Source organism: Vanessa cardui, chromosome 26, assembly GCF_905220365.1.
Source record: "Vanessa cardui chromosome 26, ilVanCard2.1, whole genome shotgun sequence".
NCBI lineage: Eukaryota > Metazoa > Arthropoda > Insecta > Lepidoptera > Nymphalidae > Vanessa > Vanessa cardui.
In genome coordinates, this window is record NC_061148.1 from 7181489 (window position 1) to 7196501 (window position 15013).

General features: G+C 34.8%; 1 protein-coding gene across 1 annotated transcript in view; it reads left to right on the forward strand.

Moving 5' to 3' along the window:
• Nucleotides 1-3425, forward strand: part of LOC124540761 (dynein axonemal heavy chain 1-like) — a 95433-nt gene extending 92008 nt beyond the window's left edge. Inside the window, exons 82-86 of the mRNA XM_047118469.1 lie at nt 399-494; nt 915-1045; nt 1808-1989; nt 2686-2815; nt 3211-3425. Of these exons, the coding sequence (XP_046974425.1) occupies nt 399-494; nt 915-1045; nt 1808-1989; nt 2686-2815; nt 3211-3425 (754 nt within the window). The remainder of the gene's footprint in view (nt 1-398; nt 495-914; nt 1046-1807; nt 1990-2685; nt 2816-3210) is intronic.
• Nucleotides 3426-15013: the final 11588 nt, after the last annotated feature.

The window sequence follows — 15013 nt, forward strand, 5'->3', positions numbered from 1 at the left end:
TTTGTAGTTGCGTTTTGAAGTGTGATGGAAACAGCACAACAAATGGCACAAGAGACATAATAGCTTAGCTTTCAAGGTCATTGGCGCTTTGGTGATGTACAGTCGGGGTAAGAAAAGGTTCGTCACCTTAAGATCTATTTTCGTGTGCTCAGTTTGAGCGATAATCTACTTTACCGATTGAGAATGACATATTGCGTCGCAATGATTCGATGTTTAGATTCAAAAGGTACTAAGAGTTTAGGACTTGATAAAGGAATTAATTTGAAAACTGATGAAGGTTTTCTTACTCTGACTGTATTATTATTGTTAGTAATATTTCTTACATTGCCAATGTATATGAGTAACTTAACAATTAAAGTAAACTCATTATTAAAACATCTATCATACTGTATTTTCAGGTACCCAGTATCCTACAGGGAATCCTTAAATACAGTACTAATACAGGAAGCAATAAGATATAATAAACTGTTAACTGTCATTAACAATTCGTTGAAGTAAGTGATTAAGTTTGAAATTATATTAATCCAATATTAAACACTTATGAGCCGAGACGGCACCGTGGTTAGATAGCGTGTATCTTAACCAATGATTGCGGATTCAAACCCAGGCAAGCGCCACTGAATATTCATGTGCTTAAAATTTGTCTTTATTATTCATGTCGTGTTCGGCAGTGAAGGAAAAAATCGTGAGGAAACCTGCATGCGACTGATTGAAAAGAAATTCAGCCACATGTGTATTCCACTGACCTGCATTGGAACAGCGTGGTGGAATATTCCAAACCTTCTCCTCAAAGGGAGAGGAAACCTTACGCAACAGTGAGAAATTTACAGGCTGTTGTTGTAAGCACTTATGACTTTCTTATTTTTGTCTATTATTTGTGACACGTATAAGGTATATGAGTGTTTTCGATACAGAGACTTACAAAAGGCGCTAAAAGGCTTGGTGGTCATGTCCGAGGCGTTGGAGAGTATGGCGGGTAGCTTGGCTCGTAACGGAGTACCGAATATGTGGAGCGCGAGGGCGTATCCATCTCTGAAGCCCTTAGGTAAGTTTGTTGTTTCAAATAACTGTAGTCTGCTTTGATTGTTTTGAAGATTCATCTCCATGCATAAGTTAAGTCTACTGTATCCAACAACTTTATTATGGGACCCTTATCTAATTTGAGCCGAGATGGCCCAGTGGTTAGAACGCGTGCATCTTAATCGAAGATTGCGGGTTCAAACCCAGGCAAGCACCGCTATATATATGTGCTTAATTTGTGTTTATAATTCATCTCGTGCTCGGCGGTGAAGGAAAACATCTGTAGGAAACCTGCATGTGTCTAATTTCATCGAAATTCTGCCACATGTGCATTCCACCAACCCGCATTGGAACAGCGTAGTGGAATATATTCCAAACCCTCTCCTTAATGGAAGAAGGCCTTATCTCAGCAGTGGGAAATTTACAGGCTGTTACTTTACTTTTATCTAATTATGATGAAGATTTCTACCACAACCAATTTTACTACTTTTATTTCACGGTATGAATCAATATGTACATATGATCCGCTTAGATTTATTTTTATTGTATGGGTGGATAGGCTATTGAGCTACTTGATGGTAGGTGGTCATAAATGACCACTGATATTAACGCTGTAAACAATAACAATTTCTTGCAATGCCCTGACCTTCTAAGCTTAGGTTTTATGTACCTTGTGCCTCTAGTAAGACTGGCTCATCAATTGGAACACACAAAATACTAAGCATTGCTCTTTCCATTTCATTGGTGGTCGTAGTTAGTTCTTAACACGCCGTTTATCTTTTCACAGCTGCATGGGTAAAGGACTTATGTCTTCGGGTGCAGTTCATGCAGCAGTGGGCCGAGGGTGGGATCCCGAAGGTGTTCTGGATATCCGGCTTCTACTTCCCTCAGGCTTTCCTCACGGGCGCTCTGCAGAACTACGCCAGGAAACACGTCATTGCTATCGATACGGTCTCTTATGCTTTTGAGGTATTCTTCTATTATAATAACTATATTTTAATCATTAACATTATTCTTTTGAAGAATACATATCTCATAGGAATAACTAGGATTAAGACCGTAATTGTATATGAAGTTAAAATAACAATTAGTTACTTAATAAATCATGATTGCAAATGCAGAAAAGCATTATTTCGCCGTTGAATCACATTTCCTCAATCTTCTAGGCAAACAATTACCCTCCCTTCACCAGTGGAGATGAGATGTCATATTTTTAATAAATGTCTTTGCATTATTACTCAATTTATAACTGAGAACTACATGCTATGACTGACGATAAAGTAACATTATTTTTAGTGATGAGCGAAAGCTCAGATGTTTTCATGTTAAATTGTAACAGAAGACTATGGAAAACACTGAATTTTCATGTACGTAATATGTTTTCTGGGCAGTAAAGGAAGACGATCCTGTGGTCCACATTGGTTGCCTGAAATTCTGATGTAGGTATTCATTTATTCGCATTGAATGCATCAACGCCCTGCTTCTTTGTAGTTGATCAGGGTACTGTTGCAATCGCGCTGCTTCTTATCGTCATCTGCTTTCTATGGAACTCTTTCCAAGCCTTTAACCACGAACAGGACATAGATATTCTTATGGTATAATTGACTAAATTCAATTTAATGTAATACTGATTTATTTTGGTAATTTTACTTTTACTTTAACTAGGCTTTACAAGGTCCTCCCCAAAAGAAACCGGACGACGGATGCTGCGTAAGCGGTTTGTTTTTGGAGGGCGCTCGATGGAATACCGCCGACATGGCGCTTGAGGAAAGTCGAGCCAAGGAATTATACACTGGTAGGGCAATTTCGCATAGAATACACTAGCAAAATACAAAGTATTTTTTTTCTTTTTTTATCATTGGTAGTCGGACTTCCCAATGGGACACAACTGGCTGTTATGACCCTTTCGTCGGTATTCATACTTGTTTACTCATACTTCAAAACGGAAAACAATAAAACTTGGTATTACGAATTGGTGCTAGAATATGTCATGAAATATAATGGTGCATACCATAAGCCCTACCACTAAGTATGCGCACGAGTAACACCAAGTAGATACCACAGACTTTTCTTAAAATAGTTAATACAATAGCAACATTACTATATTCATAATTAAGTAACCCCATTATTAAGTAATTATTATGTTAGATAAAACACTAAAACATTATTTTGGCAATTCTTATATTACAGAAATGGCAATAATCTACATGAAGCCAGAACAAAATCATCGTCTTGCATCTGGTCTGTACGAGTGCCCGACATACAAGACCCTGGTCCGAGCTGGTACCCTATCAACTACAGGACATTCCACCAACTACGTGATGACCATCGAACTGACCACGCACAAGCCTCAAGGTCACTGGATAAAACGAGGCGTTGCACTGTTTTGCGCATTGGATTATTGATATTGTTATAATATGTATTATTATAATTTATTTATCTACATACATTGATTCATAAATAAATTAAATATATATATTCTTTTGTTTTTCTTTTATACCTGACATCTTCGTTAATTCAATAATTAATAATTTCGCATGAAGCTCCATATATTTCTATGCTTTAAGAAATACAATATTCCTTGTCAGTCTAATCAGATATTTTTTTTATGTTATATGTTTGCGGACGAGGGGTCACTTAATGGTGGTCATCGCCCATAGACAGTGTCACTGTAAGAAATATTAACCATTCCTTACATCGTCAATGCGCCACCAACCTTGGGAACTAAGATGTTATGTGCCTTGTGCCTGTAGTTACACTGCCTCACTCCCCTTAAAACCGGAACACAACGATACCAAGTACTGTAGTTTGACGGTAAAATATCTGACAAGTGGGTGGTACCTACCCAGACGAGCTTGCACTAACCCCTACCACCAAGTTAGTTTCTGTCCAAAATATATACATTTCCCAATGCTGGGCTATGGCTATGGGCTCCCTTTGAGAAAATGATAGAAGCTGATTCTAACAAGCTGCTTCAACTGTTACATATTGGATACACATTGCAAAAAATCATTGAAACTAGACACATTTCCTCACCTCCATTAGCCCAGCAGTGGAAAATTTACAGGCTGTTGTTGATGTTTCGAATATTTTATCCTTAAATATAATTAATCGTTGCTGTTTATTTAATTAATCAGAAGCCAGCGTATACCTATCATATATAATTACCTTTAAATCTGTATGCAAATAATTAAAATTATACTGGGATAATAATAATATTTCAAGGTAATAATGCAAACCACTGCCGTCGAATAATATACCATTTCGATATTAAAAATAATTTACCATTATTAAAATTTAAACATCCACAGAAATATTCATCTCTAATTCACAAACATATTTGTACGAGTTTCATGGAAACCGCTTGGACCAAGGATAAAGCCGAGATGGCCCAGTGGTTAGAACTCGTGCCTTTTAACCGATTATTGCGGTTTCAAACCTAGGCAATCACCTTTAAATATTCATGTACTTAATTCATGTTTATAATTCATCTCGTGCCTAGCGGTGAAGGAAAACATCGTGAGGAACTTTCATAAAAATTTTGCCAAAAAACAGCGTGGTGGAATATATTCCAAACCTTCTCCTCAAAGGAAGAGGCGGCGTTAGCCCAGCAGTGGGAAATTTACTGGCTGTTGTTGTTTTGTTGTTGTTGTTGGATTGATTGTGAAAAAACGTAACACCCGTGCTTGAGTCGACTGGTATTACGATGGACATAATTTTTTTCTCACACTTTTGGCGCTAGTGATGAAGTAAGTTAAGAATTTAATTATCTGGTTAAGTACATACATAGTTTGAGGATTAGTAGCCTAGGTTATTATCTCCATAACGTAACCCTTAATTTAAGAATATTTCTTACAATGCAAATTTCTATGGCCAGCGAAATTTTTTATTTTAATTTAACACTCTGTCGAACCAGCTTTCGCCGACGGTTACCGGTACATTTAAGAAAAGAGCGTACTTCTTCTTGAAGAGCCTTCCTTAAAGGCTGGCAGCACACCTACAAGCCACAGATTGTAGATGCTTATCATCAGACGACCTTTTTTTGATTTCCCCCATGAAATGGACGCATGGATCTTAAATTAGAATCATAGGCTAAAATCTAGACGTTGTTCGTCTAACTTTTCAGGTGCTTATTTAAAAAACAGAGGAGGCCTATATCCGGCATTAACCCATTTACGAACTCTTGCTTTTGTTCGTAAAAAAGATCGTTATTTTTACCTTAGTTACGTATTCAATGCCTGAATCGTCCCTGGATTACAATGGGACTTCGAATTTCGATTTTTGCTAAATTAAATTTTCTTTAAAAAACATAAATTAAATATCGGTAGAAGATGTATGTAATTTTGAACGACATTACTTTTCTAAAATGATTAATACTTTTGCTTTGTATAATATAGGACGACGCAATACCGTCTAAAAATATCAGCTCTTCATAATTATTTACAACTCAAGATGGAGGAAGAGTCAAGGCTCATGCTGCCCGTACGCCTTAGCATCGTTGCCATTTCAAACTTGAACAATAATATGGTTTCAAATGTAATATTTACTATAATTGTATGATTTCTTCAACATCCCTCTCACTTAAAAGTAAATTCTTAACAAAAACAATAACAGCCTGTAAATTTCCCACTATTGGACTAAGGCCTCCTGTTCCTTCTACGAGAAGGTTTGGAAAATATTCCACCACGCTGTTCGGAATACACGTGTGGCAGATATTCTATGAAACTAGACACATGCAGGTGTCCTCATGATGTTTTCTTTCACCGCCGAGCATGAGATGATTTGTAAACACAAATTAAGCACATGAATATTCAGTGGTGCTTGCCTGGGTTTGAACTCGTAATCATATCTAATTTAATCTAATTTCTTAATCGTGCCATATCTGGTGGTCTGGATATATGTCCAACCTTAACCTTTACAAACGTTAACGAATTACTTAAATAAAACAATCAGAATTTCTAGTTGTAAATTAAAAATATAATTTAAATGCAAATTTATGATAATTTAACGTGACCGTTTAAATATATTGACAAACATATTTTTCGACGACCCCGAAATGGTTTATTTTTCGGGACAAAAGGGATCTTTATTTTAACCCCGGATATAACATGTTTCATTTAAATAAATCACACGACAACGCTTTCTAAAATGACACTCATTATTTATATGAAAATATATTATTTATAATTTTAAACAACGGTTGTAAAATATCACATAATGTTTGTAGGAATTATGGACATTAAACCTTTGTATTAAATATAACCTCTTTTATTACCACACAGGGTACCATTGAAAATCAGCGTTGGGTTCTTGGAAACCAACTTGAAAGCTGAATAGTAACCTTTGGGACACCGTTAACTATCATTGTGTTGTTTTGTATTAATAGAATTGTAGTTAGAGAAGTTACAGTTGGTTAATATGTTTTAATTTTTGTTGCTTTTCTTTTTTTTTTGTTTTAATTTTTTTATACTTCTTATTCTTTTATTGTGTGTTTATTTTGTAATGTGTCCTAATAAACATTTCTTTCTTTCTTTCTTTATTGTGGCTCTATTTCGGAGATCTCGCCCTTAGTTTACACAGCCAGCGTTTTATTGGCCTATCATTAGTCCAAATTGATAATCTTTCAAAGAATTTAAATAAACATTACGCAAAAGTTAAATTAAATCGACTTTAAAAAAGATGATTTATACAAGTTAATTTGTATATAAAATATTTCTTAAAATATTCTCGTATTATTTTTAATAGGTATATTTCTAGTGTCTCCTTGGCTGATACCGACTCTAAAAATAACAATAATTGTAACTAAATTATATAATCGGTCTCGTATCGGTACTCGTACGAGGTGGACGTTTATTGTTTTGAATGCATTCTTTCTTGTTTACAAGTCATTAGCTAATTACTGTGAAACCCGTTCGGCGTGCGGGCCGACCGGTGCCGCTTATCTATCGAACAGATAACTATTGAATGATTGTATTTGTATTCATTCTGTGTATTCTTTAATTTATTATTATACATGGATGAAAATGATGCTTCGATTGATGAGAACAATGTGAATAATGAGTTGAGGACTCCAAGCCCAACTATCTATTTAAGTGAGATGTTACGGAAAGAAAGAAAAGAGAATTGTGAGAAAGAGACAGAATATATACCCATGGAAGATGATGCAGAACAGTGGTCAGCGCGAGTTAATAAAAGAGAAAGAGATGATAAAGACGAAGACGAAGGTTGGCAGACAGTTATGAAAGAAAAAAAAATTAAAACTCAAGACACAGACATGGAAATGTACATTTCATGTAAAGAAAAGTTTCCCAAACAATTTGCCCTGGCAAAATTATTAAAGGAGTTGAAAATTACTGATATAACTAAAATAAAATACTTAAGCCCCTACAAAATTAGAGTTGAATTTGATAATGTGCACTGTATGAATAGAATGATGACTTGTGAAGATTTGTTAAATAAAGGGTGGAAATTTCAAAAAGCATTTCAAGTCAATTTTACATATGGTACAATCAAGGACGTGGATCTCGATTTAACGGAAGAAGAAATTAAAATGCGCATTAAATGTGATAGTCGTGCTGAATTAAGTTCAGTGAGTAGATTGAAACGACGTGATGTGGATGGTAGCTGGATTGACTCCGAGAGAGTTCGTCTCTGTTTTAAGGGTTCGTATTTGCCTACTCATGTCTTCGTGGACAGTCTCCGCATTAATGTTGACTCTTACACATTCCCTGTGTCTCAGTGCTCCAAGTGCTGGAAATTAGGACATACACTATCTAGATGCCCATCAAATAAGATTATTTGCCCTAAATGTGGTAGTAATCATGCAAATTGCGAGACAAAGAAGTTTGTTTGTGTTAACTGTCAAGGTCCACACATGGCACTCAATAAAGGATGCCCTGTTTTTTTGAATGAAAAAAAGATTCGCGAGATCATGTCTCAATTTAATTGTACATACAGGAAAGCTCGTACAATGTTACCAGTGTCTCCGGCCCCAAAATTTAACATCCAAACTGTGAATACTAACGTTGATCAAACACACATTCATACAAATCGCACATACGCAAATGTTGTTTCACATGTGTTTCCTACTCATGTGGATTCAGAAGAGGAATCTTCGGCACAAGTTTCAAGTGAACAGACTAAAATGCCAAGAATAAAACGTAAATCCGAAAATGTACCTAGAAAACATAAAGCGCCTAAAACCGAAACTACAAACCTATCTACAAGCCATAACCAGTCTGATTCTAAAATTGAATCTGAAGAATTACATCAGACAAATCTCGAAAAACCATTAGATAGAGATATCAATTTCTCAGAACTATTAAGCAGACTAAAAGAAATTTTATTTCTTAAAAGCGGATCTTTTCAACAAAAAGTAAAGAAATCAATTAAGTGTTGTGTTGAGTGGTTGATTTTAATTGTAGTTGAAAATATTTCTGATTGGCCTATCCTAAAGTTAATTTTAGACTATTTAAACACATAAATTCACAAAACTAAACATAATTCAGTGGAACGCACAAAGTCTTAGACCTAAATTGACAAGTTTTGAAAATTTGCTGTGGCAGGAAAAGATCCATATTGCTGCCGTATGTGAGACTTGGTTAGAGCCAAATGGTTACTTAAATATCAAAAATTACAATATACACCGATGCGATCGTGCTGATTCGTATGGAGGGATAGCCATAATTGTACATAAATCCATCAAATCTCAGGTATGCAAAGTACGTCAAACTAATTCATTAATCCAGATCATCCATGTTAGGCTTTTGAATTGCGGAGACTTTGATAATGTAATTTCTGTTTATTGCCCATCTTCTGCCCGAACCAGCACTCATGATTGGGACGCCATTTTCTCGATAGCTAATTCTAAAACAATTATAATTGGAGACTTTAATGGGCATCACACTAACTGGTCACAAAAAATTGACCAAAGAGGCCTTCAAATATTCGATGCGCTTTCGGATAACCAGCTTGTGACCTTAAATGACCGCACACCAACTAGGGTAAAATTAGTTAACGGTACTCTACAAGAGTACTCCCCTGATATATCTTTGGTTACCTCTGATATTGCGCTAAAATTTACTTATACAGTTCTCAATGAAACTTTGGGCAGTGACCACAGGGTCATTAAAATATCAACCAATGTCAGTAATTCATATCCATGGATATATAAAAGAAATTTTAAATTAGCGGATTGGAATTTATACACGCAAATACTTGAAGACTTGTTTAATAATTTTTCTTGGTTTAATGATCCCCAAAAAGACTACGACTCCTTCGTAGATTATATAAATATAGCTGCAGAAATATCTATTCCTCTAATAAGATTTAACGAAAGCCCTACTACGAACTTCACCCCCAAGCCGTACTGGAATCAGCATTTGTCTAAAGCAGTGTCTGAGAGACGTTTGGCTTTGTCACAACTCCGTCGTAATCCAATCCCACGTAATTTGGATATATTGAAGGATAAAATTCACTCTGCACAAAACCTGATGCGTAACTCTCAAAGTAAATCTTTTCAAAATTTTTGTTCGTCTGTACATCATAAAACTACACCAACAGAGTTATGGCTTAAAATGAAGTGGATAAAGGGCTATAAAACTCCTAAACAACAAATTAATGGAAATCTAGTAAACGAACTTTTGCGTAGCTTAACTCCCGATTATGTCTCCCCTATGTGCCCTGTGTTACGTTCTCATAATAATAAAATAGGTTCCAAAATTTGTATAACTGAGCTAGAAAGCTGTATTCCATCTAAAAATACAGCACCTGGTGATGATGGAATTACATACCTAATGATAAAACACCTTCCAAAAAATAGTAAACATGTATTGACAACACTTTACAATTTATTTTATGAGAAAGGCTTTCTCCCTTGCCAGTGGAAAAATATCATCGTTGTCCCTATTTCGAAAGCAGGTAGAGATTCAGAATCTATTTCGTCACTACGCCCAATTGCTTTAATGTCTTGCTTATGTAAAATTTTCCATAGTATTCTTAATAAGCGATTGGAATGGTTCTGCGAAAAGAATAATATTTTTTCGATAAATACTACAGGATTTAGAAAATCATATCAGTGTGCGGATAATCTTTCTTACTTCATAACTAAAACTTCAGCTGGATTTTCGGAAAATAAACCAACCATCGCGTGTTTTGTTGACATCCATAACGCATACAATAATGTCAATATATCTTCACTCATTTCGATTCTGGATAGTTTGGGGGTAGGATCAAAATTTTGCAGTTATCTGTGGAATTTTTTAAACCATAGAATTCTTAAAATTCTTAATAACGGAAACACTATGGCAAGAAGTACCAGCCTAGGATTGGCTCAAGGAGATCCATTAGCGCCCTTATTGTTTAATATCGCGACCCATAAAATCTGCAAACGTACCAGCCCAGTTTCTATATTGCAATATGCGGACGATTTTCTTTTATTTACTTCATGTGATGATTTGACAGAAAGCTCTGAGAAACTGCAGTCGTCATTGCACACGATGGCTGTCCACTTATTAGATATAGGGTTAGAGATTTCGTCTACTAAAACTAAAGTTTGCATATTTAAAAGGGGGCATAAAAAATATACAGTGAAAATATTATTGAATGACAAAATAATTGAAGAGGTTAACGCTTTTAAGTATTTAGGAGTGTGGCTTGACAATTCATTGAGATGGTCAAAACATATTAATTACTTAAGAGGCAAAATTTTGAATTTATTAAATATTATTAAAATTCTAAGAGGACCGGGCTGGGGTATACATCCTATTCATTTAAGGCGGTTGTATTTTGGGTTGATTCGGAGCAGAATAGATTATGCCAGTTTCTTATATGATAATAGTTGTAACACAAATTTGAAAAAAATCGATGCGTTACAGAATCAAAGTCTCAGATTTATTGGTGGCTTTGTTAAAACTACACCGATCTATATTATGGAAAATGAGCTTTGCGTACCACCTTTGTCGATCAGAAGGTATTATTTGGGAGTTAAATTTTGGTTAAAATGTAAATCTATGGCTAACAATGAAATTATCAAGTTGTTAAATATATTCCAAAATATGTGTACCAATTCTTATTGGCGAAATAAAAAACTACCATTGCTCATTAAGATCCACAATGATTATAATGCTCTCAAAATTCACCAAAGTAATAAACTAGATATGTTTAGTCTAGACACGTGGGTTAGCAGTGTGGATTTATCCTCTCACATTAAATGTTCTTTAGCATCAATTGACAAAAGTAAAAGTAAATATAGTAATGCAGCTTTAAAACTATTATCGGAACGGGAAATTTCAGAAATATATTCATCATTTTATAAAGTGTTTACAGATGGCTCAAAAGATAGCTCTGATGTTGGTGTTGCTTTTTATGACCCTCAAACTAATACTAATTGTCAACTTAGAGTAGATTCTAAGATATCTGTGATGCGTGCAGAGTTATTAGGAATTTTGGAGGCTTTATCATATATCAGTACAATAGATCGTGATAAATTTGTAATTTTTTCCGATTCTAAAAGTGCTCTTCAACATGTGGCTCGGTCTACCTCGACCTTTCGAGGAGCTCCGATAGCCTATGCAATTTTAAAATCTATTCTAAGTTTCTCTCGTCAAAATAAAAAAGTGATGTTGCAGTGGATTCCTGCTCATATTGGTCTAGAGGATAATGAAAAAGTAGATTTTTTAGCAAAAAATGCAGCACGAAATGGTGTTTACTACCAATGCGTACCATATTATACGGAATTATTATATCTAGCCAAAGAAAAATATTACAAATTTTGGAGAGAATATTTTGATGAGCGATCGCTGACTAAAGGGATCTGGTACAGAACTATGCAACCCGGACTACGGAAAAGTCTTTGGTTTGATGGAGCCAATATGAGCAGGTCTTCAATTGTCACAGCTCTTCGACTTCGTTCCGGTCACATTCCATTAAATAACTTTGGTTTTCTTATGGGTAAAACACCTTCACCTAACTGTAGTGTATGTAACAGCATAGAAGACACGTACCACGTAATAATGGAGTGTGCTCGGAATGAGACTGATAGAATTTCTTTTTTACGTTTAATCAATTATTGCGGGGAGGTGGGGGCATGTAATAGTGTCCTCGCTGACCCTACATCAGAACCAGCGCAAGTTTTGTACAAATTAGTGGATGGTGTTTTTAAGAATCGATGTAATTAATCAATTTGTTAAGTTTAATGTTTTGTAAGCACTATGAGGGTGGCATTTTCTTACAGAAAAAACCCTCTTTAAAATAAATGAAAAAAAAAAAAAAAAAAAAAAAAAATTATATAATCGTAAATCGACTTTTAAGTGGTCTAAGATTTTTTTATTTCATTTAACTTAGAAGAACTCTTAAAAATATTTTGATAATTTTTATTCATCGGTATGTGTTGAGTTAGATTTAAAGTGGAGAGGTATCTATATTAATAAACAGAAAAAAATAAGGTGAATTTGGGTCTTAGAAGAATACGCAATTATTTATTTTTTTACGTTATACTGCGTACAAATATTGTTTTGATATGGTGTTTTATTTGAAGTCGGTGTTTTTTTGTTAAAATTTTTGTTTTTTATTCTTTTTGCTACAGGCTTAGATATCAAATTTTATTTTTTTAAAACCAAACTAGAAATAAACAATATTCAAACGATTTACTTAAAATTTATTTTCCATTACACATGATGTAAAATTCCAACGAAAGAGATTTTTTTTAATAATTTATATTTCTTGTTATAAAAACCTATGCAATACTTTAAATCTTTTTCACGAGCATGAGTGGCAAATAATTCCATTTCAAACAAATTGCATTCCAAAACGATTAATCTAGCTTATTCGATTCGAAGAAGTAGGTATAAACAAATCGTAGCTTTACATATTAAATCCGATATATTAAATTTTCTAATAGCTCTACTACATTATGGAAATATTCTAGATTAATATATCATTACTAACGACCCGGCTTCGCACGGGTACCACAATACTGATAATAAATATTCTACAGAATGTCTTACAACGTTCACAACGTCTCTGCGTCTTAAATCTGTTATATCTTCAGAATTATTAACTTAAATTGGGGCATATTCATATATTTATATTAAACGATCAATGTATTTGTATATGTATTGGAGAGTCGAGATGGCCCAGTGGTTAGAACGCGTGCATCTTAACCGATGATTGCGGGTTCAAACCCAGGCAAGCACCGCCGATTCATGTGCTTAATTTGTCTTTATAATTCATCTCGTGCTCAGCGGTGAAGGAAAACATCGTGAAGAAACCTGCATGTGACAAATTTCATAGAAATTCTGCCACATGTGTATTCCACCAACCCGCATTGGAACAGCGTTGTGGAATATATTCCAAACCTTCTCCTCAAAAGGAGAGGAGGCCTTTAGCCCAGCAGTGGGAATTTACAGGCTGGTGTTGTTGTTGTTGTGATCGATGTATTAAATGTGCTCAAAATTGCTTCAAATGTAAGTCATTATTGCTCGCAAAAAGTAAAGTACAAATATTTTTTATAGACATATACCATCTCGGCCTTATTATGAAGAATATTTTAAGATGTACAATACATCATTTTGTAAATCAAAGTATAATTTCATAGCGTTCAGCGCAATAAATATCACTTTAGAAACCTCCAAAATGACCAGTGTTTCTTTACTATATTGTGCACGTATTTATTATACATATAAACCTCTTAAATCTATCAATAAATTGATAAATAAAAATGATTTATAATAAAACACAATTTCACTAAAATATTTATATCAACTTGAATTCTTCTACTTCCAAACTTCCGATAGCAATTTCGCTGATATTCGACACGCTATCTGTTCAGAAACCATAGATGTTTCAAGATATCGTCCAATGATATAAAATATAAAATCTATTTCAAGTCAAAGTTTTGTTTTGTCTTGATATGTTTGAGTAGGTAAATACAAAACAGCTTAATACCCATTTCTCTTTTCTTTCTTTTTTGGGAAAGACATGTCTATAACATTTCTTCTGCTTTCTTCTTCAACAACAACAAAGGCCAGTCAATTTTCCAAGTGCTGAACTAAGGCTTTCTCTCCCTTTTGAGGAGATGGTTTGGATTTTCCATCACGCTGCTCCAATGCTTGTGGATTCACATGTGGCAGAATTCCTTTGAAATTAGACACATGCAAGTTTCCTCACGATGTTTTCCTTCACCGGCGAGCTCGTGTTGAATTATAAACACATGAATATTCTGTGGTCATTGCCTGGGTTTGAACCCACGATCATCGGTTAAGATGCACGCGTTCTAAACACTGGGCCATCTCGACTCTTGCGGAGATTCGTCTATTTGATATTAAAGAGGATTAAACTCGAGGATTCGACTATAATCATTGTTGAAAAGCCGATATGGCCCAGTGGTCTTCTCCTCAAAGGGAGAGGAGGCCTTGAGCCCAGCAATGGGAATTTACAGTTGAATCTCCGCAAACATAGGCGGCTAAATGCTAAAGATATATCTCATAGTATTTACTTAAACTTTAGTTTTGTTTAGATTTATTCGCTTAAGTTGAGCAATTGTCTAGGGACCTATTTGGATAGCGTTCCCTTCCATCAATGTTGTTACAGTTCTACCCTCGGGACGAAGTTTCGTTATCGCTGGAATTTATTTAAATTGTTCTGCATATTTTTTTTATGGTAGGAAAATTATCCAGTACTTTTCCATATGTTTAAATACAGGTCAATTCATAAATTAAATTAAGTCAACACCGTGCTGCATTTAAGTTAAATATACAAATAAACCGTGAGACTTTGAGCTCATGAAAATTCAGTGGTGCTTGCCTGGGTTTGAACCCGCAATCATCGGTTAAAATGCACGCGGTCTAACCACTGGGAGTAATAACAAAAAATATAGAATGTACCGCAATGAATAATTATGAAATGATCCTGTTCATTATTAAAGTTATTGATTTCGGGTTATTTACCATGTTTTTTGTTTTTGTTCGGTGGTGGTCTCGTGAACAAGACATTC